This window comes from Agelaius tricolor, unplaced genomic scaffold (assembly GCF_023055355.1).
Source record: "Agelaius tricolor isolate 1412-34295 unplaced genomic scaffold, bAgeTri1.0.p SCAF_17, whole genome shotgun sequence".
NCBI classification, from domain to species: domain Eukaryota; kingdom Metazoa; phylum Chordata; class Aves; order Passeriformes; family Icteridae; genus Agelaius; species Agelaius tricolor.
Genome location: NW_027269277.1, coordinates 29,595 through 55,222, shown reverse-complemented (window position 1 = coordinate 55,222; position 25,628 = coordinate 29,595). Strand labels below are relative to the sequence as shown.

Here is a 25,628-nt window from a genome sequence, read left to right as displayed (position 1 = left end):
CCCCCCCCCCCCCCCCCCCCCGTTTTCTGGGGTATCATGGGAATGAGAGGCGGTCACAATCAGGGGTATATTAACCCCAGCCTTTGCTGGGGGGCCTTCATTCCCTCTCTGGGATCAGCTAGGATAGGAGCTCTTCTCTCATTTTAGTGAAGAGGCTCTTTCAGTTTATCTCAGCTTGTTTTTAGCAAGTGCTTTCAGATGTCTAAAGCAATAGATACTGTGAAGAAAACAATGTAGAATACAGGGAGTATTTAAGTTCACAATTTTGGGTTTTGTGTTTAGGGGTGGTAAGGTGCATTTGTAATTTCTAGTTTTGTTCTTATTTTGTTTTGTATTTTTTTTTAGGAGAAGTGCAGCTTCCAGAGGCTCCGGGTTGTGTTAACTACAGCACTTTTCAGCAGATGCATCGTGTCACAAGAGGGATCTGCCCAGTATCAAAGATGATGTTTGAGATTGAGGCTTCAGGTGAGTTGAGGATTGTGACTAGGAGAGGGAGGCTGAGCAGGTATCCAGTTAGGAGTTATTGTTGGGGGGGTGGTTTTGAAGGCAGCAGGGTGAGAAAGGGTGTTTATTTGAGCCCCCCCCCCCAAGGCTTTTTAGAAGTGTAACAGAGGCCTTCATATATCTTACAGCACACAAGGTCATCCACTGTACTCACAGGAATGCCATTTTACTTTGCATTTCTCTTACCCAGGTGCCACTCATAATAATGGCCACAGCTTTAGAATCAGGATGAAGCTGGAGCCTGAAGGAGCCAGGCACACTCAGGAGAGGGCAAGTATCTGACTTGCTGGGATTTGGCCCACATAACTCTGTACTCATACTTTGGTTTTGTTTTTCTTTATTGTAGCTGACTGAGAGGCTAACAGGCCATCACGGGGCCCTCCGAGGCAGACTCATTTCAGGCGCAACGCGGATCCACATCACCGATCATCCAGAAGATAAGTTGGGGCCACAGCCTGGAGATGGGACGATGGGAGAGTAGCGGGTTGGGAGTTCCTGGGACAGATTTAAAAATTTGCAGAGGGAAAAGTAATCCTCTCCAAGGGGCCTCTTAGGACAGCTAAAGGGAGAGGCTCTACTTTTGATGGCAGCTTTTAGGCGGGCAGTGCAGAACAGTTCCGGTCCACATCGTGTTGTCCGGTGTACCGTGTTACCTAGTGTGTCTTTGGGGTCCCTTTTGCCTTTTCCCCTCAAGACCCTCACCACAAGCATAATGTGTCGTGTTTAACGTTCCCCCGTTTGTCATGTTCTGTGTCACGGGTGTCTGCACATATTTGTGCTGGAGCTGCTCTGCCCTGCCCTGCCGCATAGCCTGCTGCAATAGGACAAGTCCCAGGGACTTGCAGTTTGTGGGGTGTTGCCAGACTCTAGATGATATTCCTAGATAGACACAGGATGTTTGGAGCTGTGAAGTTATCCTGCAGCCCTTTGAATTTTGTCCTCACTTTCTTTCAGACGCAGAAGGATAAAACCCAGGGCAAAATCCATCCACCCATCCCGAGTGAGGAGGTTCCCCTGAGCAGGTCAGTCACCGTTTGTCTCTGCAGGGGGAGTGTAAAGTGTGACTTTGTTACAGCACTGTTCTTTTTCTTTTTAGGAGGTAAAGCTGGGTATCAGCAGTCAAGGTGAGCATTGAGTAGCGTCCAGAAGCAGTTGTTATTGCTCAAGTCTCACTTTCCAGTGCAACTCTAAGCATCCGTTCCTGTTTCTGCGCTTTAGGCAATCCACTCGGAGTACACCAAGCCCCAGTCACCGACCGGCCGATGCACCGGGTGTGCCGCTCTCCCGAGCCCTGCGGAAGAATCACGGGACTTGGCGATGAAGCCTCTGCCCTTTCTATTTAAAGGTGTCACCAGGGTAGCCTTCAGCAATGGCCGAGGAGTTTTGGTGAGTCAGGGAAGTAGGGAGGAGGAGCGAGGGTCCGCTCAGGTTTGAGCAATGCCACATCACCTCGTCTCCTTTTAACCCAGGCTTACCCCGTGACGATGGCATCAGCCTTGGAGTGTGGCCAAAGGGTGCAGCCCCAGGAGACAGGCATTCTTAGGAAAAGAGTGAGTAGCAGAATTGTTGGGTTTTGGCCAGTGTGCTGCAGAGATCATGCATTGATATTTGGATTTCTTTCATGTAGCTGACTAAGAAACATCAGGAAGATGTTGAACAACAGTGCCAGCAGGAACTTCCCAGCTGTCGAGACCGCCTTCTTTTGTACTTGACACAGACCTGCATCCCCAGATGTCCGAGAGATAAGTAGAGGGCTACAACCCACAGAGGGGATGAAAGCGGGGCGCAGGGTAGGGACCCACCGGGAGGGGTTTTTGAGTCACCTTTGGAGATGGGGGTGTCCATGAAGTGGCCCCTTAGGGCCCATAAAAGGAAAGTGTCACTTTTGATGACAGAACTGAGGTGCGCAGGGCAGAGCAGTCCTGGTGTGTATCGTGTCCCTTGTCTATTGTGCATTATGTGTTGTTTGAGTATCTCATGTCTTTTACCTTAGCCCTTTGAGGGGCCTATCAGAAACCCTGGCATCATTCTTAGCATCTGTGATCTCTGCATTCCTTGGCCTGGTACCAATGCCATAGAACTTTCAACTTGGGAGCTCAGACAGGCATCAGACTCTCTTCTCTTTTTATAAGCATCCAGTCAGATGTCTTTTCAGGTCTTGTTCTGAGCTGTATGGACAGCTATGCCCCGCCAGGGTCCATTAAGGCTGAGTTGGACTTGTAAGAATGTGAGGGCAGGTAGAAGATTCTGACTGTAGGATTTCTGGGTATCCATCTTTGCAGTTCTTGGAATAAATCATTCAGTTAGTATCTTCCTCCTTCAGTGTTTTCTGAGCCTCATGGTCAGCTCACCATCACTCTCACCTCGATCATCTCCTTTTGCATTCTCTGTCCTTGCAGCCATTTTCCTTGCCAGGAGATTTTTGTCTGTGTCTTGTGCCCGTGGTTTGTCACGTCCTGTCTGTCCTGTGTCACGGGTGTCTGCACACATTTGTGCCAGAGCTGCTCTGCCCTGCCGCATAGGCTGGTGCAATAGGAGAAGTCCCGGGGACTTGCAGTTGGTAATGTGGGGTGTAGTTGGACTCTAGATGGGATTTATAGATGGATACAAGATGTCTGGAGCTCTGAAGTTATCCTGCAACAGTTTGACTCTTGTCCTAATTTTTTTTTCAGATTTGGGTGGATTTAATCTGTGTCAGAGCGCCCCATCCCAGGTGAGCTATTTCCCCTGAGCAGGTGAGGCACCGTTTGTCTCTGCAGCAGAAGTGTATGTGGTGACTCTGTTACAGCTCTGTTCTTTCTTTCTTTTTAGGAAGTAAATCTGGATACCAGCAGTCAAGGTGAGCAGTGGAGAGTAGTTGTTATTGCTCCGGTCTCAATTTCCGGTGGAGCCCTAAGCTTCCATTCTTGTTTGTGTGCTTTAGGCAATCCACTTGGAGTATGCTAAGCCCCTGTCACCAGCTGGCCAATGCACCGGGTTTCCTGCACATGTGAGCCCTGTGGATGCATTGTGGACCTGGTGATGAAGCCCTGAACTTTTCTCTTTAAAGGTGCCATCCAGGCGGCCTTTGGCAATGGCCCAGGAGTTGCGGTGAGTCAGGGAAGTAGGGAGGAGGAGCAAGGGTCCACTCGGGTTTCAGCCATGCCAAATCACCTCATCTCCTCTTAACCAAGGCACCTCCCGTGATGATGGCCTCGGTCTCCGAGCGTGCCCCAAGCGTGCGGCCTGAGCAGCTGAGCGTTCTTAGGACCATGGTGAGTAGCAGACTTCTGGGGTTTTGGCCGATGGGTTGATGAGATCAGGTACTGACGTTTGGTTTTCTTTAATACAGCTGTCTCAGAGACACCAGCCTGGTGCCAGCAGCACCTTCCCAGCTGACGAGGTGGCCTTTCTTTGCACCTGAGACCGGCATCCCCAGATGCGCGAGAGATAAGTAGAGGGCTATGACCCACAGAGGGGATGAAAGTAGGGTGCGGGTTTGGGAATTACTGGGAGGGGTTTTTGTGTCCGCTTTGGAGGAGGTGGGGGGTGTTCATGAAGTGGCCCCTTAGGCCCCCTAAAAGCAAAGTCTCACTTTGGATCACAGTGCTGAGGTGCGCAGGGCAGAGCAGTCCCGGCGTGTATCATGTCACTTGTCTTTTGTGCATTATGTCTTGTTTGGGTATCTCATGTCTTTTATCCTAGCCCTTTGAGGGGCCTGTCAGAAACCTTGGCACCATTCTTAGTATCTGTGATCTCAGTGTTCCTTGCCCTGGCACCTATGCCATGGAAGTTTTGACTCAGGAGCTCAGGCAGGTATCAGAATCTCATCTCTCTTTAGAAGCATCCAGTCAGATGTCTTGTCACATCTTGTTCTAAGCTGTACAGAGAGCCGTGCCCCACAAGGATCCATTAAGGTGGATTAGGCCTTCTAAGAATGCGATGTTAGGGAGAGAACTCTGACTGTAGGATTCTCGGGCATCCATCTTTGCTGTTCTTGGAATAAATCATTCAGTTAGCATCTTCTTCCTCCAGGGCTCTCTGAGCCTCATCAGCTCACCATCGGTCTCACCTTAGTCATCTCGTTTTGCATTCTCTCAGTCCTTGCAATCATTTTCCTTGCCCAGAGATTTCTGTTCCTGTTGTGTCCCAATTGTTTGTCATGTCCTGTCCTGTGTCACGGGTGTCTGCACACACATTTGTGCTGGAGCTGCTCTGCCCTGCCGCATAGCCTGGTGCAATTGGACAAGCCCTGGGGAGTTGAAATTTGTAATGTGGGGTGTAGTTGGACTCTAGATGGGATTTGTAGATGGACACAAGATATCTGGAGCTCTTAAGTTATCCTGCAGACCTTTGACTTTTGTCCGAACTTTTTCTTTCAGATGCAGGAGGATAAAGTCCAGGGCAGAGCACCCCATCCCGGGTGAGGGGATTGCCCCGAGCAGGTGAGTCACTGTTTGTCTCTGCAGAGGAAGCATAAATGGTGGCCGTTACAGCATTGTTCTTTGTCTCTCTTTTTAGGAAGTCAAGGCAGAGGGCAGCCGTCAAGGCTGAGTGGGCAAGGTGAGCATTGAGTACTGTACAGAAGCAGTTGTTATTGCTGAAGTCTCAGTTTCTGGTGCAGCTCTAAGCATGTACTCTTGTTCTTTTTATTTTAGGTGGTCCACTTGCAATCTATCCTGGCTAAGCATGACCATGCCAGGTGGGTGCAAGCTTAAGGTATTGGTGTGGCATCCTTGTCAGATTTGGGAGGTTGTGTTTTCACAGTATCTCAGCATGCTTTTCTGCTTTGTTTCTTTTCAGGTGCTGTCGCTGCCCTAGGCACGCCAAGGAACAGAGAAGGGCAGGTGAGCCATTGTTTAGGCAGGCTGACTCCTAGGTGAGCATTACACAGCAGCATGCTAAGTGTGTACCTTTTTCTTTTTGCAGGTATCTTCTGGCCAGCCTCCGGAGTCAAATCAAGATTTGAGGTGAGCCGGGGCAGTGGTACAAAGGAGTCCTGGGGATTACTGTTTTTGAGGGCAATAGTCACCTTTTCTGTTTTGTCTTACGTACCCTGAGGAGGCTCTTAGCCAAAGCTTGGAAACGGCAGCACCAAAGCACACGTGGAGGACATCTCAACGTCCAACCAACGATGGCTTTTGTCCGCTTGTCTTCCAAAAGCTAAGTGTCAGGGCCACTGGTTGGGAGAAGGGGAAAAACCTTTACTATCACAGGGAGCAATCGATGTCCGCTTAGCAGAGAGGTCTGTAGCGGGACAGGCTCCCTGGAAGTAAAGGGAGAGGGTTTCTCCTCAGCCTGACCAGAGCCTTTGCCGGGCAGGGCAGTTCCGATCCATCTCCACGTTCTCGGGAACTTTGCGTCGTCCGCCTTCCTCGACTCGACGTCGTCACGGATCTTTCCCCCGAGGAGCTCGCCTTCACGTCCGGAGCTATAGCCACGGTCACCCGGCAGTCTGCTTCTTTGTCTAGGTTTACGCAGCCTCTTGAGCATCCTCTTAACTGCTTTGCTACTAACTTCTTATAGTGAGTTACGTTTCATCATGTGCTATCATCATAGGGCTTTCTTTCCTTTGGCATCATCGGCCTCTGGCTCATCTTGCAGTAGGAATCTTGGGTCCATAAGGTCAAAGTGCCAGGCAGTTTCCAATTGTCTGTTATGTTGTCTGTGTCTGGTACGTAGTGTGTGTCCATTGTCTTCCGTGTAGTAGGCTTTTGTTACGTCTCGATGCTTTATCGGCACTATTCTGTGCCATATAGGCTGTATTTTACTCACGTTCCTTCCCCGATATCGCTTATTCTGGCATCTTTCCTTTTTTACTCTTTGAGACAGGAAGGATTACACAAGGTGTCATCCATCTTCCTTCTCACTACTAGCTTTGGTAGTGCCTTTTTTTCCATGCCATTCTCTTGGACTTCTAGAGGGAGTGTCTTACTCCCTCCTCAGGTGACTGCAGTAGTTCTGTAGGTTCTATCTTCTCAAAAGGTATATGGCTCAAGAATTAATCTTCCAGAGAGTTATCTGAAGTTCTGGCTCACGCTGTATGTACAGATGTCCCCTTATATTGTGTGTACTTACACTATACATACACTTGCACTGTATGTGTCAGCTTATATTGGGTGTACTTATGTTGTACCACTTATAACTGGAGCTGCTCTGCCCTGGCACATAGTCACAGGTAGAACAGTTATATAAATTTTACTGTTCATCTGTCTTCTATGGGTAGATAGAAGACCAATGAACAGTAGATAGATTTTGGGTAGAAAATTTATCGGTCCAGAGCGGGGACAAGTCCTAGCTATCAGATAGCCACTTGTTGACCGCTTCCTGTCATCTCACAGGTACCCGAGGCTACTGATTTCCCCAGAATCTACCATTTGATGTCAAGGAGCGGCAGCCAGAAGATGCGTCGCAGCACGTTCTTCAGTGTCTCAAGTAAGGGCTGCAGTGAGTGTAAGTTGGAAGAATGTGTGAGTGTGTGTGACAGTATGTGACTGTGTCTGTCTGTGTCTGCTTGTCTCTGCACATGTGCATTCTGACTGGATTTAACCTTGTGTGTGTGACGTTTGCCTTTCAAGTTTTTCAACTCATTTTTAAATTTAGAATAAAAAATCCCCAGCCAGAGTCGTGTCCCCCCCCCCCCCCCACCCTGCGGCTGGGTTTTTTTCCCTCTGTCCCAGTTGGTCTGCGAGGTGATGTTCATCGCTGGAGTTTGGGTGTGGACCAGCCAGGGACTGGGGTTTTCGTCAGGCAGGAGGATTGTTTGGAGGCTCCTGGGACCTGTGTTCCTGAGGCATGGTGTGAATGTGTGCCGGGGGTTAGCAGACTGGTTGAGGTGTGAGTGTGGGTTTGTGTGTAAGCTGAAGGAAGTGTGTGTGTGGTATTGAAGGGTTCTAGGGTTGTAACCTTGTATGAGTTTGGCTTTTCAGGTTTTTCAACTCATTTTTAAATTTAGAATAAAAAATCTCCAGCCAGGGCCTGTTTTTTTTTTTTTTTTTTCCCCGGCCTGGGTTTTTTTTTTTCCTCTGTCCCAGTTTGTCTGCGAGGTGACGTTTGTTGCCAGAGTTTGGGCATGGGTTTTCGTCAGGCAGGAGGATTTTTTTGGAGGCTCCCGGGAACCACGTTCCCAAGGACCAATGATTGCTGGGGTGTAATTTAGCAGTTGTGACGAGAGAGATGGTGAGTTTGTGTGTAATGTGAAGGGGGTGTTAATGGTAGATGAGTGTTGTTTTCTGTGTGCTTTTGTTGTTTTGGGTTTCCTATAACAATAAATCAACATGTAATGAAAATATAAACACAAGATGATAACCTTTTTGTATCTGTGTTGCTTTGCATTGCTCTGCATTTGCATTAGCTGCTGCATTTCCCTGTATTGGTCTATATGTAAATTAGACTTTTAGCAGTGCGTCTATGGATTGTATCTGCACTTGCATTTGTATACACTGTTTCCATGTGTTTTGCTGAAGTGTAAATAAAAACATTCATTTAATAAAGTTGAATCACCCCTAATAAAGATACCCCCTGCCCTTCCCTACCCCCACTGTGGCTCCTGTCTTTTTTTGGCGTGGTTTTGTCATTTCTTTCCACTGTATTTCTTCCTTTTGCTCCTCACTTTACTTTTCTATTTCTACCTTAAATTCTATCTATGTCTAACCCTTTGTTTCTGTTTCTCACTGTTTCTGACACTGTGTATCTGCTTCTGTAACTCTGTTTCCATCTGCTTCCTTTTTTCTGTTTGTCCATTTCACTATTTCTGTCTGACTGTATTTATTTTTCTCTCTTTTGTCTATACTTTGCACCTTATTTCTTTTTCTTAATAACTTTCACCCTCACTCTTCTTGCTTCTTGTTCTCCCTGTGTTCTCCTTTTCCTTGGTGTGTCTTTTTTGCTCTTAAGGGTAGAGTGATGAAGGAAAAGACTAAGTTTTCACTTTAACTCTGATCCTAACCACTTTCTGTTCCTCTAACTCCTGTACTTCTTCAGTTTTCCTACCCTCCTTTTCTTCTCTCTGTCTCCTTTTCTCTCTGTCTTCTTTTCTCTCCATCTCACTCACCTTTTCTCTGTTGCAACCTTGTGCCTGAAAACCCTGTCGATGATAGAATATTGCCTGGGCCTGTGCTGGCACCTGTTGGGGGGGTGCTGAAATCACTGTGGGGCTGGTAAGTGGATGGTGGGGCTGGGACTTTGAATGAAAATGGAAAAGGTACTAGATCTGAGCAACCTGTCATTTTTATATGTGTTCCTTGGTAAAGGTTACAAACATCTTTGTTGGCTGCCTTCCTTAGGAGCTAAAAGTGCCTGGTGCAACACGTGCTGACATTTCTGATGTTGCTTACAGGACTCAGGAGCGCTGTGCCTGTGGCCAGCTCTGCAGAATATTCCACCAGCTTGTCTTGAGGAGACAGCCTATGAGCCTGCATTTCTTGTACCATGGGCTCTTTTGCAGCATATTCTACTGTGGCCTTTCACAGGTCTTGGCTGTAGTGTGCAAAATACAATTTTCTTCCACTCCTTGTTTCCCCAGCTGTCACTTGCATTTGAATCAGTGTGTGAGCCGAGTGCATCCATGGACTGGGGTGAGCTCAGTTCTGCCAGCAGGAGTTTGACAAGACTGTCTGATGCAGGGCATCAGTTCACTCAGCATTACCTGGATGGTTGCATCCTTGTCTAAATTTTTTGATTACAGAAAATAATCATGTTTATATATATATATATTAAAAAATAGATATTTTATAGCGGTTGCAGGTAAACTCTCAGGGTTGGTTTTTGAAATATTTTTTAAACTAAAATATCCTACAATCATGCATGTGATTTTTAACACTTAATACACAAGAATAAATTTCTTGCTGGTTTTAGAGTCTTGCACTGATAGTCTGTGTGGTTTCTCTTCTTTACCTGTTCCAGGGAATTGTTAGGAAACCTCTGTATCCTTGAGGCAGTTTTTCTGTGTGTTCTCAATTGTCTTCTGAAAACCAGACCATTCACTGTGCTGTGCAAAACATGTCTTAGCCTCCCATCACATTAATTCTGAGCACACTGTGTGTTTGGCGCTCCGCCTTTTCCTCTGTCCTTCTCCATGGCCCACTCCTGTTCCTTTTTTATTCTGTGTGGTGATTTCCATGCCATTCTTTCTCACTGGATGCTTGTGAACCATTCCATTTCCCTCTTCTTTTTTAATCCCTCTCTAATGCTGCCTGTCCCAGTCTGGTTTTCTTTGGTTGGTTGTTCTTTGATTTTGGGGTGGTTTTTTTTTTTTTTGGGGGGGGGGTGTTGGGGGTGTTCTTGTTTTGGGGTTTTTTTTGGTGGCTGTTTTTTGTTTATGCCTTCTTTGTATTCCTTTTATATTCTTGGTGGCTCTCTGGTGCTCCTGTGTGCCATTCCCTATCCCCGTTCCTTTTTAATTCCTCTCTGTTATGCTGCCCATCCTGGGTTTTGTGGTTGTTTTTTCAACTTCATTCTGCACCCCATTCTTACTTTTCTTCTTGTGTCCTCTCTGCTGCCCCTCCCTCTTTCTGCCTCTCTCCTGTGACTGCGGGGCTGGGGAGGAACTTCTGGGGGCTGCCCCCCATTCTTGTTGCAGCAGAGTCACTTTTGGGGGCGATGTACTCATGGAAAGGGCTTGAATAAAGCACCACTCTGCTGTCCAGGGCAGTTTGATTCCTTCTGTGCCTTCTTTGGGGGTGAGGAAGTAAGGCTGAGGGAGAGGGGCTGGAGACTTGGGGGCTCTGATGTCATTTGGGGCACCGCAATGTCCCTAGGAGGGAGAGCCAGGCTGTAGCCATGATATTTTCTGAAAAATCCTTTCCTTAGCATTTTTTCTCCTGAGAGGCTGCAGGAACAAAATGTAAACAATGATTATCTGCTGCTGTGGAATGCAACAGGTGGATCTGTGATTGGTGTCATGTGGGTGTTTCTAATTAATGGCCAATCACATCCAGCTGGCTCAGACTCTCTGTCTGAGACACAAGCCTTTGTTATCATTTTTTCTTTTTCTGTTCTTAGCTAGCCTTTTGATGAAATCCTTTCTTCTTTTAGTATAGTTTTAATGTAATATAAATCATAAAATAATAAATCAAGCCTTCTGAAACATGGAGTCAACTCCTTGTCTCTTCCCTCATCCTGACTTCTGTGAACACCGTCACACCAGGCTGTGATGGAGGAGCAGGTGAGGGGGGAGTGAGGGGGGGGGGGTCATGCTGGGTTACCCTCCCCCAGAGGGACCAAAAGCTGCCAGAAAATTCACGCGGAGGGGTGGGTGTAGAACACCAAAACCTGTCAAGTTTTTCGTTTTTATAGGTATTTTCAAAGAATTGGAATTTATCTCTAAAACCATTTGGAAAGAATGGTTTGGAACGAATCTATCCATTCTATTGTATACGGGAATATAGGAAACTCTGACTAGAGATGCGCAGTCGTTTTGAAACCAACGCTATAACGTTTTTACCTAGGAATGAACCAATCAAGTGCCCTTAAACCGTAGGAACAGCTGCTGGGGCTGAAGGGAATAAATACAAAAGCCTCTCCGGCAGCTTCGGCCTCCGTTCCCTGCCTGCCCCAAGATGCGTCCAGCCCGGCCCGGGGGGGGGGGTGCTGCCACCTTGTGGGCACAGAACGGTACTGTGCACAGAGAGGAGCGGTGAAGCACAGTTAGGGGTGCAAAGGGGCGTGGCCGGGCTTGAGCGGCCGCCGTGCGGGGCCGTGGCTGGGAAGAACGACAGCGGCGGGGCCGGTTTCGGCGGGCGGCGGAGGCGCGGAGGGGACAGAGCTGCCATTTCAAGACGGCGAAGCGCCCGCGTACCAGGACCCTGCATGAGCCGGGTCGGGCTCCAGCCACACTCAAGATGGCGCCGCGGGAGGACTCCGGCAGAGGCGGCGTCGCCGCCGCTTCCTGCCGCGGTTCGCGGGGCTCCGGTGCCGCTGACCCCGCCACCCGTTTTCTCCCGCCGGGAAAAGCAGCAGAAAATGGCGCTGAGAGTGGATCGGCGTCGGAACCGGGTTGAGACAGCCGGCAAGAGAAACGCCTGTGTGAGGAGCGGGGGATGCTTAAGGGTACCACAACAAAGATGGCGGCTCGGCCGGGAGTGGCTTCTGCCAGTACCAAAGATTGCGGAGAGGAAATCCAGGAGAAATGGCTGCTGGGATCCTGGGCTTGCCAGGCAGGTTTTGTACTTGATTGCAAGGCAGTTTTCCTGCCTCTGCAGGGGGTGAAAACTGGAAAGGGGAGACAAAAAAAAGGTCACTTTTACGCCACACCCAAGATGGCGGCTCAGGACGGCACTCACTTGCCCTTGCAATGATGGCGGCAGTGTGCTCATGCGCCTTGGGTAGGGAGAAGAGAGGGCGGTACGGGAAATACCCCGCTCCGTCTGATCGGAAAAGTGCTTTCTCCTGGGTCTGGGCGGCATTGAGGTCACAACGAGTTCCAAATTATCCTTGTGCCTCTTCTGTTGTGACTAAGTCGGCGTTCCCTGAAGCCTGTGCTGGAGAATGGGAGGAAGATCCCTGCTGGTTGCTGTGTCCTCGGTGGGCAAAGAACTCTGGCCAGATGGCTTGGTGAGTATTGAAAATGTGAAAAGTGCGTATTTTGTGATTGTCTTTTCTCAAATATTAAAATGAATATTATATGTGTTGTGTTAGAAAGTAATGCTGTATTCTCTTAAGTAGTGTGTTAAATATAGTTTTAGGTTATAACAAAATGTTAAAGTAGAAACTATGCTATGTAGGAGACTTTTTTTAAAGAAAGGACTCACAGCGAGATAGCAGTCACAGGACACCTAAATCTTTCAGAGAAAAAGAATTTATTGCCCTCTTATCAGAAGAAACGAACTTCTTCCTGCCTTGAAGGCGCTGTTAGGATTCAGAGGAAGAAGTTGATGATGACCAGACAGAATCCTGTGTTTGAATGGAATTTATGCATCATGTATGAAGTGTATGACTATGCAACAGGCTATTGCTTTTAAGGGTTAATCCTTTGTTAATGGGGGTCCTTTTTCAGGCTCGTGCTGCCTGGAAAAAGGTACCTGGACGTCCGTAACTCTTTGTCTCTATTGTCTCATATTTAATTATATTTATCCAAATTATTATTACTCTAATTGTATTACTATTTTTATAACCATTTAATTACTGTTAAACTTTTAAAATTTTAAAAACAAGCGATTGGCGTTTTTCACAGGATCAATCCTGCTTCCTTTTCACTGAATTGTTGTAATGAGTCATCAGCTTTTAGCCAGCCTCAGTTCAGTTTCTTTTTCACGAATTTTTTTGGTTGTTTTGATCCTGAACTTGCCAAACCCTTAAGTTTGCTAAATTAACCCTGAGAAGGTTCTACAAGCCAATGCTGAGGGGATTGGGGATTGGATAGTTAGGATCTTACGGCCCTTCAAGGGTTGGGTTCACCCCCTGATTTTGGTGCCAAGGGAAACTCCAAGTTAACACGGATCAAAATAGGAAACAGTTCCCTCATCAAAGTCAGCTTTCCAAACCTCTGTTCAGGATCCAAAAGAAATGGGAATGCCCTTGGCAAAAAAGGTGCTTTTGAGACAAAGTAAGCCTAAAATGCCTGTAAGCAGGAAATCCAGGAGAAATGGCTGCTGGCATCCTGGGCTTGCCAGGCAGGTTTTGTACTTGATTGCAAGGCAGTTTTCCTGCCTCTGCATGGGGTGGCACCTGCATCCCACTGGAAAGGGGAGAGAAATAATTCCCCTCCTTCCCTGGCCCAGCCCTGGAGTGGGAGCAGCTTGCCCTTATCCTGGAGTTATCCTGCTCCTGCCCAGCATCCCTCTGGTACCCTCATGTGCTTCCCAAGCTCCCAGCACTGATGGATCTAAACATGGAGAACAATCCCTGTTTGTTCTCTTCTCCATCCTTGATGTTCCTGGGCCCTGCATCTCCGTGGCTATTCCCTGTCTGACTCCTCATCTCCATCCCACCTTCTCCTGGTCACATCTGAGCCTGAGATGCGTTTAGCAGCAAATCCATTCCTTTAAAGGAAGCCCAGTGCAAAGAGCAACCAGCTGCAGGTAAGTCTTCCTGCATTTCATTTTTCTCTGTCTGCAGGCTCTGTCTTCCTGCATTTCATTTTTCTCTGTCCAGTTTTGGAGGGTTTCTCTCTCCGTGCTTTCCCATGACCCAGATGTGTCCCTTCCTTTGTCCAGATCCAGTGCCAAAGGATTGAACAACTGATGAGTGGGGTCTGGGATGAGAATGGTTCTGCTAAAATTAGGGAAAGAATGCTAGAAGAAAAATGAGCTTTCTTTGAATGTCTGGAATAAAAACACTGGGAAAGGGCACTTTTTAATTCAATTTGGTGCCACCTCCCCGTTTTTTATGGCTAAAACTCCATGGTGAGCAATCCAAGCCAAAAGATGAAATGCAGGAGTCTTTGATTCTGCAGTGAGCTTAACTTCCCTTTTCTCCTCTCTTTCAGGACAGGGAGAACCACTGAACTTGTCCTGGCCTTGCCAAGGTGTTTGAGCTGCCAAATCCAAACTGGTCCTGATGATGGAGGACTTAAGAAATTACTCAATCCAACTAAATGCTTTAAAAAGGGAGATGGTTTGGTTATAAAAATATTTCTGCCTGAGACTGGGAAGAGATTGGGAAGAGTTAAACCCCCCAGTTCTGCATAACAGCACAAGGATTTTTTAATTCTTTGCCTTTTTTTCCCTTCCTTTGAATGGGTTTGTTTGTTTCCCCTTGGAAACTGCACACACAATAGGCAGATTTTTCAATTTAGCCATTTTTTCCCACTTTTAGTCTTCAATGGAGCCCAGGTGCCAATTGTTTGCTGCTTGGTTTCTGCCTTCCCTTTCCTGCCTACAGCTTAACCCCTTTCTCTCCTTCCTGCTTTTTGGCCATCACTGGTCATGCAGATGATGCTGATGCAGATGGCTGATAAATAATTATCAAACAGCTTGGGAATAGTCTGTATCAGGTATCAGTAACATTAAAAATGGACCATCAACCAATGAATTTAGCAACAGTTGGATAGTAACTAATCATCTTTCCTTTGAAGCCCTCTTCATGGCATATTTACTTGTAAAGGGAAAGCGTTTGGTTTTTATTTTAAAAAATACTACAAATCACCAACAGCCAGCTTAAGTGAGCATGGAAGACTGACAAAGACATTGTAATGTTTTTTTCTTTTAAATCCCTCACAAACCCATCACGTACTGGGGAGGCAGCTCAGCCAGTTTCAGCCCACAGCTGCCATCCTGTGCTCATGGAGAGCAACCTCTCCAGCTGTCCCAGCCTCAGGAAAGCACAGAAGAGGGCTTTACACAGATCAGGGATTAAGCTAGACCCAGGTTGGGCTCAGCTCAGTCACCATGGCACTGTTAGAAGCCTTAAACCCTTTTTCTATCAGATTGATTGTGGTTGCGGTGCAGCCACTGTGTTGCTGTCAATGTGCTCCCCTGCAGCCTAGCCTGACATGGTGAGCAGGGGCTTGGGGTTCTGCCTCATGTGTTAAACATCAAACCAGAAGATAAAACAACAGATAAAACCCCTGCCCTCCCATGTGCCTCACTCTGCACCACTGCTATGAGAGGAGGGTGAAAGACCCAGTCAGTTTTAGCTCTGTAAAGAAGCTCCAGAGCAGTGATGAGTGCCTGAATCACATCCCCTGCAGCCATCAGGGGAGTGAGGGCAGGGAAGAGGGCAGAGAAAGGGAAATAAAAAAACAACAGAGCCACCAAAACTGGAGGATGTGAGGATAAATCCAAAACTATGCTCTGCAAGAACTGAAAGAACACATTTCTTAAAACACGACATCCAAACTTGGAATGAGGGACTTGCACTCTTTCCAGATCTTCCCAGCACCATAACCCATTAAAAAAAAAAAAAAAAAAAGCCATCTGGTGAAATGGGATGCTCCTTTAAACCTTGCAGAGACTTTCTCCAGCACCACAAACCACCCTTCCTGTTGCTCTTCCTTTACCACTCAGGGCTGAGCCATGGAGACATGCTTCTTTAGTGTGTGTGTGTATATTTCAGGGTTTTTTTTTTAAACCAAGAAAAAAATCAATATCATATTTTTAAAAGAACCCCCAGAGCTTTGGGGAAAGTGGGCATAAATGTCAAACAAAACACAAAGAAAGACTGAGCTACTAAGGGATCTTAGAGCAGCAGTGGTGGGGTGGGAGGGAAGAAATATAGCAGACAAATTTAACACCATTTAGGAGGGTTTATAGACAATGTTTTCATTGCAAGCAGCATTTAGAAGTGACAATTTAGTGATTTATCATATCCCAGCACACTCCTTCCCTGTCAAAGTGATAGGCAGAACCAGCAGAGCAGCTCTGAACACACTGTTCACTACAAGGCACCACCAACAAACCCAGAACAGCTCCACCCTTGCCCAACCCTGTCCCCTTGGGCCTTCTGAGAAGCTGGGATTTAGGAGAAGGCCATGCAGGGGAGCAGTGTTTCAAATATCAAAGGATTTAAAAATATACAGGGCTATGAAAGCCAATGGGACCTGAAAGAATTGAAGGAGAAGGTGTCTTAGCAGAGCATCTTTGGCCAGTGCAGCCAGATAACCCTCAGCTATCATTACTGGAGGATCTGGGAGTGAAGCCCAGCAGGAGATGTTGCAACATGAACTCCTGCCCAACGTGAGAGGTTCCCAGGGACCAAAAACTCCGTGCAGAGCAGACAGGATCTGACCACAACACCTGCCTTGGGCAAAACCTGCTCTTCATTTCTCACGAGCCACAGAGAAACCTGGTGTATTTATGATCACTTCTCTCACCAGACCTGGTTGCAATCAGCACTGGATCCCAAAACTGAAGGAGAAGCCTTGCGTAGACAATTCCTCCTTCAAGGCTCAGCTCTAGTACCAGGCTTAAGACCTGGCATGCGCATGCATTTGGCAGGGAGTAGCAAATCGAGTGAAAGAACATTTCAGGGTTTTTTTCAGCTGATTGTTTAGGAATTTACTTGGAATAAGCTTCCTCCCCAAGAGGGATTTCAATTCTACACATGCACAAAGAGGAGAAAACATTAATGCAGCATTGAGACAGCTCCGTGGTGAGAGCAGTGGTTTTAAGGTTAAGGCCCTTGTATATCTGGGAGGGTGAAACCTCTGTGTTCAACCCTCTGGGATCATCACTTGGGCTTCCTGTGCTTCTCAAGCTCTCAAAGTAAAATTGACCCACAAAACTCATCTTTGTCTCAATCCTAATCCCTGCATCATCCTTCGGGTGTATTTCCTCACAATTAAATTAGAGTAGAAAATGCTTTAGGAAATGCTTTGCAGCCCCTTCTTCCCCAAAGGCCCAGTCTGCTTTAATGCAGGGACTAGGAATGCTCTTCAAGCCCAAGGTTTGGATGCAGCCAGTGAGACTCACATTTCAGAGGGACCATCAATGGTCTGATAAATACACAGCACTTTGAAGCAGGCTGCTGGGACTGAGGAGGGTATTTGAAGCCTGTTGAAATGCACTTCTAGCAGAAGTGCAAAATGAAATGTAATGTAGTAGCACTGGAAAATGAAATGCTGTTAGACAAGGCTGCTCCCCAGATTGGCTCTGCCTGGATCCACCTGCCCTGCAGCACAGCCTTCTCCCTTTCTCCTCACTGCCCTTTGCTCAGCACCAACCCAAAGCTGGGCTATTTCAATTCCTGTCAGACACAGAGCAGCTGATGGGCAGCAAATGCAGCCTTCCCAAAGTGGCTGCCCATGACCCGGCCTGCAGGGCAGAGCTCAGGGAGGAGGTGGCAGCTTCCTCAGTGGCTTTTCATGTCCTCTCTCTGCCATGCAGACACTGGCATGCATGGCACAGCTCTGTTTTGGCAGCCGGTCCCTTGGCAGGGTTGTGTGAGCACCGGGTGAGCACAGGATGAACTCTCTCCTTGCTGTGACAGGGCTGACACAGTGACCTCGGCCAGCTGATGCTGCCTGTGCCATCACCTGGCACTGATGTGTTTGATGAAAATCCTTTTGCTGGGATTTTTCTCCTGAGAAGCCTCAGAACAGAAATGAACCAATAACGATCTGCTGGCTGTGGAGTGTGGGCTGGAGATGGTTTAGCAACAGGGGCATCTTGGATTAGTCTCCTGTGCAGTTTCTACTTGATGACCAGTCATGGTCCAGCTGTGTCGGGGCTGTGAGCAGTCCCAGATTTTTATTTTTCATTCCTTTCCAGCTTTCTGATGTCTCCTTTCTCTTTTAGTATAGTTCTAATATCTGATTTTCTTTTAATATAATAGAGATCATAAAATAATATTTCAGCCTTCTGAAAGGTGGAGTCAAGATTCTCGTCTCTTCCCTTGTCCTGGGGACCCTCAAACACCACCACAATCAGCGGCCGAGCGGGTTTGTGCGAGCCTCTCAGTAACCCTCGGCCGGTCCTGAGTCGGCAGACACCGGGGGGGCAGCCCCAACACGGCTGACAGCGGGGAGACACTGTCTGTGCCCCGAGGGTACTGAGGGCACCTGGGCTGGGGGTAGACACTCTCTGTGCCCCGAGGGTACTGAGGGCACCTGGGCTGGGGGCAGACACTCTCTGTGCCCCGAGGGTACTGAGGGCACCTGGGCTGGGGGCAGACACTCTCTGTGCCCCGAGGGTACTGAGGGCACCTGGGCTGGCGGGGAGACACTCTCTGTGCCCCGAGGGTGCTGAGGGCACCTGGGCTGGTCGCCTTTGCAGCAGAAGAGACACCAGAGACATCAGTAGAAGATAAAGGGCCGACTCTTAGCAGGGGTTAATCCAAGGTTTTATTAGGAGTCCCAAAGGAGCTCCTGCACCTCAGGGCCTCCTGCCGAGAGCCCCGGGAGATGTGCCAAGGTTACATTTAAAGGGAGGTGGAAACCAAAAGTAGATAACATCCTACCAACCATTAAGTGACCCTAAGGGATGGATGCTGGGGGATAGACATTTAGGACAGCGTATGGGGCAAGGCTTGGGGGGCTGACTTCTAGCCTCTGGCTAATCACTCGACGATTTGGACCGAAACTTCTGGATGGAGGGGATGGGAGGCTGAGTGATTGACAGAGAGCCAGGGTAGGGGTTTGGGGATGATCTCATCCTGGGAGAGGGATAACACAGGTAGAAGGAGGGGGGTACAGTTTGGGATAAACCATTTGGGAAAAATATGGGGATACAAAACAAAATTACTTCAAAGTATTAAAAAGTATAAAAATGCACTACAGCAGGTTTGGGCAGCACCAAATAAAATGTAATAAAATGCATTAAAAATAGAAAAATTAAAAATAAAAATTAAATAAAATTAAAATAACAAAATTAATTTAAAATAAATGAAAAACAAAATAAAAACTGTAAAGTGCCGTAAAAGTTCCATAAAAGGTAGTGCCGTAAAGCAAGACCCTCAAACACCACCACAATCACCAGCTTGAGTTGGTCTGGGCAGCACCAGATAAAAAAAAATAAAAAGCTTTAAAAATAGAAAAAAAAAAAAAAAAAAAATAAATTAAAAAAAAGAGCTTTAAAAATAGAAAAATTAAAAAATTAAATAATAATAAAATTAGAAAAATAAAATAAAAACTTTAAAACTAGAAAAATTAAAAATAAAAATTAAAAAAATGAAATAAAAAATTAAAAATGCTTTAAAATTAGAAAAATTAAAAATAATAAAGAAATAAAAAATAAAATTAAAAAAAGCTTTAAAAATAGAAAAAATAAAAATAAAAAGGAAATAAAAAATAAAATTAAAAAATAAAATAAATGCTTTAAAACTAGAAAAATAAAAAATAAAAATTAAATCAAAAATAAAATTAGAAAAAAAATAAAAAGCTTTAAAAATGGAAAAATTAAAAATAAAACTTAAATAAAAAATAAAATTTAAAAAAAAAGAAGCTTTTAAAATCGAAAAATTAAAAATAAAAAAGAAATAAAAAATAAGATTTAAAAAAAATGCTTTTAAAAATAGAAAAACTAATAATCAAAATGAAATAAAAAATAAAATTAAAAAAATGCTTTAAAAATAGAAAAACTAAAACTAAAAATGAAATAAAAACAAAATTAAATAAATAAAATAAATTCTTTAAAAATACAAAAATTAAAAAAAAATTAATAAAAATAAAATTAGAAAAATAAAATAAAAAGTTTAAAAATAGAAAAATTAAAAAATAAAAAAATTAAAAAATAAAAAAAAGTAAAAAAATAAAAAGCTTTAAAAATAGAAAAATTAAAAATAAAAAAGAAATAAAAAATAAAAAAAATAAAATAAATGCTTTAAAAATAGAAAAATAAAAAAACTGAAATAGAAAATAAAATTACAAAAATAAAACAAAAAGCTTTAAAAATAGAAAAATTAAAAATAAAAATTGAATAAAAAATAAAAGTAAAAAAGTGCTTTAAAAATAGAAAAATTTAAAAAAAATGAAATAGAAAATAAAATTAGAAAAAAAAGGTTTAAAAATAGAAAAATTAAATATAAAAATGAAATTTTAAAAATTGAAAAATAAAATAAAAAGAATAAAAAATACAAAAATTAAATATAAAAATAAAATAAAAAATTAAAAAATACTTAAAAATAGAATTTTTTAAAAATTAAATAAAAAATATAACTAGAAATATAAAATAAAAAAGCTTTAAAAATAGAAAAAATAAATAAAAAAATATAATAAAAAATATTACAAAAAAGCTTTAGAAATCGAAAAATTAAAAATGAAAATTAATAAAAAATAAAAATAAAAAATAAAATAAATGCTTTAAAAATCGAAAAATTAGAAATAAAAATTAAATAAAAAATAAAATTAAAAAATAAAACAAAATGCTTTAAAAATAGAAAAATTTAAAAATAAAAGATTAAATAAGAAATAAAATTTAAAAAAATAAATAGCTTAAAAAAATAGAAGAATTAAAATGAAAAAATAAATAAAAAATGAAATTAGAAAAAAAAATTAATTAAAAAAAAATGAAAAACAAAAACCATAAAGTGCTGTAAAGTACCACAAAATTTCCATAAAAGATAGTGCCGCAATGCACGACTGTCGTAAAACCGCCGTAAAGCGCGACTGTCGCAAACGGCGCCGTAAAGGACGACTGTCGTAAAAGGTGCCGTAAAGCGCGACTGTCGTAAAAGGTGCCGTAAAGCGCGACTGTCGTAAAAGCTGCCGTAAAGCGCGACTGTCGCAAAAGGTGCCGTAAAGCGCGACTGTCGTAAAAGGTGCCGTAAAGGCCGACTGTCGTAAAAGGTGCCGTAAAGCGCGACTGTCGTAAAAATGCCGTAAAGCGCGACTGTCGCAAAAGGTGCCGTAAAGCGCGACTGTCGTAAAACTGCCGTAAAGCGCGACTGTCGCAAAAGGTGCCGTAAAGCGCGACTGTCGTAAAAGGTGCCGTAAAGGACTACTGTCGTAAAAGGTGCCGTAAAGCGCGACTGTCGTAAAAGGTGCCGTAAAGCGCGACTGTCGTAAAACTGCCGTAAAGCGCGACTGTCGCAAAAGGTGCAGTAAAGCGCGACTGTCGTGAAAGTGCCGTAAAGCGCGACTGTCGTAAAAGGTGCCGTAAAGGCCGACTGTCGTAAAAGGTGCCGTAAAGCGCGACTGTCGTAAAACTGCCGTAAAGCGCGACTGTCGCAAAAGGTGCCGTAAAGCGCGACTGTCGCAAAAGGTGCCGTAAAGCGCGACTGTCGTGAAAGTGCCGTAAAGCGCGACTGTCGTAAAAGCTGCCGTAAAGCGCGACTGTCGTAAAAGGTGCCGTAAAGCGCGACTGTCGCAAAAGGTGCCGTAAAGCGCGACTGTCGTAAAAGGTGCCGTAAAGGGCGACTGTCGTAAAAGGTGCCGTAAAGCGCGACTGTTGTAAAACTGCCGTAAAGCGCGACTGTCGTAAAAGGTATATATTTTTGCGACAGTCGCGCTTTACGACACTACCTTTTATTGAACTTTTACGGTACTTTACAGCACTTTACGGATTTTATTTTGTTTTTTATTAATTTTTAATTAATTTTATTTTTTAATTTAATTTTAATTTAATTTTTATTTTTAATTTTTCTATTTTTAAAGCTTTTTATTTTATTGTTTTAATTTTATTTTTAATTTAATTTTTAGTTTTAATTTTTTTGTTTTTAAAGCATTTATTTTATTTTTTTAATTTTCTTTTTTCTTTAATTTTTAGTTTTAATTTTTCGATTTTTAAAGAATTTATTTTATATTTTATTTTTATTTTTATCTTAATTTTTAGTTTTGATTTTTTTATTTTTAAAGCATTTATTTTATTTTTTATTTTTTATTTAATTTTTTTTATTTATCTATTTTTAAAGATTTTTATGTTATTTTTTAATTTTATTTTTGTTCAATTTTTTGTTTTAATTTTTTTATTTTTAAAGCATTTTATTTTTATAATTACATTTTTTATTTCATTTTTATTTTTGCTTTATCTTTTTTTAAAGCATTTATTTCTATTTTTTATTTTTTTGAATTTTTAGTTTTGATTTTTTTATTTTTAAAGCATTTATTTTATTTTTTACTTTTTATTTAATTTTTATTTTTGATTTTTCTATTTTTAAAGCTTTTTATTTTATTTTTTATTTTATTTTTTATTTAATTATTTCTTTTTTTAAGCATTTATTTTATTTTTTTAATTTTATTTTTTATTTCATTTTTATTTTTTGCTTTTTCTTTTTTTAAAACATTTATTTTATTTTTTAAATTTTTTTTAAATTTCATTTTTAGTTTTAATTTTTTATTTTTAAACTATTTTTAAAATTTTTTTAATTTTATTTTTTATTTCATTTTTATTTTTTGCTTTTTCTATTTTTAATGCATTTATTTTTTTTTAATTTTATTTTTTATTTAATTTTTAGTTTTAATTTTTCTATTTTTAAAGCATTTGTATTATTTTTTATTTTTTACTTAATTTTTATTGAATTTTTATTTTTAATCTTTCTACTTTTAAACCTTTTTTATTTTTTATTTACTTTTTAGTTTTAATTTTTTTATTTTTAAAGCATTTATTTTATTTTTAATTTTATTTTTTATTTTTTATTTTTTTATTTTTGATTTTTCTGTTTTTAAAACATTTCTTTTTTTTTTAATATTATTTTCATTTAATTTTTAGTTTTGATTTTCTATTTTTAAAGCATTTCTTTTATTTTTTCAATTTCATTTTTATTTAATTTTTAGTTTTAATTTTTCTATTTTTAAAGCATTTATTTTATTTTTTAATTTTTTATTTAATTTTTATTTTTAATTTTTCTATTTTTAAAGCTTTTTATTTTATTTTATTTGGTGCTGTCCAGACCAACTCAAGCTGGTGATTGTGGTGGTATTTGAGGGTCTTGCAGTTACCCCGATTAATAGGTAGAGATGATGTTTGGAGGCCACAGTGTTACAGGTAGGGGTTAAACAGTTTTTTAGGGTATTTCAGGTGATTTTTCAGGGATTTTTAGGGATATTTTAGGGTTTTTTTTGCAGGAGTTTTTTAGGAATTCTCTGGAAATGTTTAGGATACCTTTAGGGCTTTTTCAGGGCTTTTAAAATAATTTTTAGGGTGTTTTAATGACTGTCTTACCCGGGGCGCCCCAGCCACCCAAGCCCCCCCGTGCCGGCGCCGTGGTGCTCCAGCCCAGCCTCCTGTCAGCGCCACCTGTGGTCGCTTCCCCTCTCCTGCCGCCACCGCTGCATGGCGGGCCGAGCCATGCCTTCCCCACTGCACCCTCCCGCTTCAGAGCTGCTGGATGGCGTGGCTCCGCTGCCTCCTGCAACCATGGGTGTCCCGGTGTTCCCTTCCACGGCCACAGCCGCAGCCCCATTCCCGCAGCTCCGCCGCCTCCCGCACGCCCCGGCCCGCCTGCCACCATGATGACTGCCCGCGCTGCCGTAGTGACGGAACACACGCATGCGCAGTTGCTACAACCCCAGCACCAGTGATATCAGTCCGTGCTGACTCATCGAACCACAGCGCTTCTTCCGGGATCAGCTGCACACATGCACAGTTCTATCTCCACGGCCCCGCCGCCACCCCGCACTGCGTTAGCCACAGCTTTGATACAGCGTGGTCCCGGTTCCGAGCCGCTGCGTGCCGCTGTCCAGCCACAGCCGGCATCCCTGTGCCCTGTCACGCCACTTCTGCCGCCACTGCGTCTATACACGGCACCACAGCAGGGGAAAACTGCAGCACCTTGCATGTATCCTTCCGCATCTCTCCTTCTGCTGGGCACCGAGAGATCCCTCTGCAGCGCGTAACCCTGAGCAACCGATACCTGGTGTGCCTCCGCATTTTCGCCTTCACACTCCTAGCACCCAGTGGGACTACTTTGTGTCACGATTTGTCTGCACAGCCACATCCATGCACACAAACCATGCGAGGAGGAGGAGGAGGAGGAGGTTGGAATATGACAGCTGCTTTAATAAATACAGGACAGACAGAGAATTATTTTGCCCCTGCAAATGCCAACCCTTTGATCCCAACACAAAAGAATTTCGAAAAAGAACTGTTCCCAAATAGCTCCAGAGTCCCCTCAGTGTTTGGGACAGATTTCTCAACCCAAAATTAGACAGTAAACCCTGAAAATTCGCCAGCATTAATGCCAAAATTAGAAAACTCACAAAAATCTTTTGATAATTTTCACATTACAGACTGGTGTGAAAAACGCCAATCACTTGCTTTTAAAATTTTTGAAAGTTTAATAGTCATAAAATGGTTATAAAAACAGTAATACAATTAGAGTAATAATAATTTGGCCAATTTGAATTAGGACAATATGAGATAACAAAAACAAAGAGTTACGGACATCAGGGTACCTTTTTCCGGGCAGCACGGGCCTGAAAAAGGACCCCCGTTAACAAAGGATTAACCCTTAAAAGCAATAGCCTGTTGCATAGTCATACACTTCATACATGGTGCATAAATTCCATTCAAACACAGGATTCTGTCTGGTCATCATCAGCTTCTTCCTTCTAATCCTAACAGTGCCTTGGAGGTGGGAAGAAGTTCGTTTCTTCTGATAAGAGGACAATAAATTCTTTTTCTCTGAAAGATTCAGGTGTCCTGTGGCCGCTATCTCACTGCAAGTCCTTTCTTTAAAAAAAATATCTTACATAGCATCGTTTCTATTTTAACAGTTTTTGTTACCTATAACTATATTTAGCACACTACTTAAGAGAATTAATACAGCATTACTTTCTAACACAACACATACAATATTCATTTTATTATTTCCGAAAAGCCAACCATAAAATACATGCATTTTTCACAATCCCCACTCTTATTCTTTGTAAATCCTTTGGCTTGAGCAATATTTCTTATCTACTTGCATCTTCTGGACTATGCTGGCAAAATAAAACAGGGGATTACACAAGGAAGAAATATAAAAACAGTTGTAACACATAAAATGAAAGATCTTAATTTCTTCTAATACATTACCCTACCAGCTAGGTTTTAACATTGTTTTCTAATTTTTTGACTGGTACCTCAGTTATTATATGCATATATATTTTTTTTTTCTTCTTCGATTTCTTTTGCTTTTTCTAGAATGACTTTTCTGTGGTCATCAATTTTCAACAATTTGATATATTAAACTTTCTACAAACACTCCCTTCTTTGGCCAATAAATAGTCTAAAGCCAACCTATTCTGATACACTACAGGTTTTGTTTGGCTTAGCTGACTTGATAATAACTCTAAGCCTGGGCGGCTCCATTTGCTATCATTTCCATAACTGCTTGGAGTCTTGTAATACGACTCAATAGATAATTTGGGGTCAATACAGAGTTCAATTGCTGTGCTGGTTTTACTTTTTTGTTTATTATTTGTTTTTTTTACCAAATCTTGAACCATATCTTCAAGATTAAATTTAAAACAAATCCATCTCTCTCCTTTTGGACATTCAATTCCAAATCTATTACCACATTTTCCTAAGTTTCTTGTAATCCAATAATTTATTCCGTTTTGCCTACAGGTTCTTAATTTGGATGGGTTATAACAGTGGCTGTTGACGTAGGTGTGTGTAATAAAAGAGGAACTTTGGTTTCTTTCCACGTGATGCTTTCTGTAGCATTTGTGACACGATCTTGCTGGTATCCCGAAAGGGAAAAGAGAACAAATGAGTGCCAGAAACAGGAATAACAGAGGTCCAGTATGGCTTATACTCCCACCTCCCAGGCCTGTGAGGTGGCAACCCACAGCAGGTGTATTTGATCTTCTCGGTGGCGAAATACAGAGGCCAATCTGGTCTTGCCCT

At 42.9% G+C, this 25,628-nt stretch overlaps 1 protein-coding gene across 12 annotated transcripts; it reads left to right on the top strand.

Annotated features, from left to right (window-relative positions):
• The first annotated feature begins 1,726 nt into the window (after nt 1-1,726).
• LOC139597120 (uncharacterized) lies at nt 1,727-25,552 on the top strand. 12 transcript variants are annotated; one of them, XM_071442098.1, is made up of 15 exons: nt 1,727-1,890; nt 1,974-2,054; nt 2,132-3,217; nt 3,316-3,343; nt 3,428-3,594; nt 3,678-3,758; nt 3,836-3,935; nt 4,868-4,928; nt 5,005-5,046; nt 5,142-5,185; nt 5,287-5,330; nt 5,413-5,453; nt 5,545-10,648; nt 10,780-12,036; nt 13,910-17,726. In XM_071442098.1, exons 7-13 carry the CDS (start codon nt 3,923-3,925, stop codon nt 5,648-5,650), a joined length of 351 nt encoding a protein of 116 aa, XP_071298199.1. In that variant the 5' UTR covers nt 1,727-1,890; nt 1,974-2,054; nt 2,132-3,217; nt 3,316-3,343; nt 3,428-3,594; nt 3,678-3,758; nt 3,836-3,922; the 3' UTR covers nt 5,651-10,648; nt 10,780-12,036; nt 13,910-17,726. The 12 variants fall into 12 exon arrangements, with proteins under 12 accessions (XP_071298199.1, XP_071298198.1, XP_071298197.1 ...); XM_071442097.1 differs by having other exon boundaries at nt 3,836-4,928; nt 6,825-6,918; nt 9,008-10,648; XM_071442096.1 differs by having other exon boundaries at nt 3,836-4,928; nt 6,825-6,918; nt 8,822-10,648.
• Nucleotides 25,553-25,628: the final 76 nt, after the last annotated feature.

Excerpts from the sequence above, each read along its gene's own strand:
- LOC139597120 (XM_071442087.1), top strand. The coding sequence starts at position 23,125 with ATGGCGTGGCTCCGCTGCCTCCTGCAACCATGGGTGTCCCGGTGTTCC.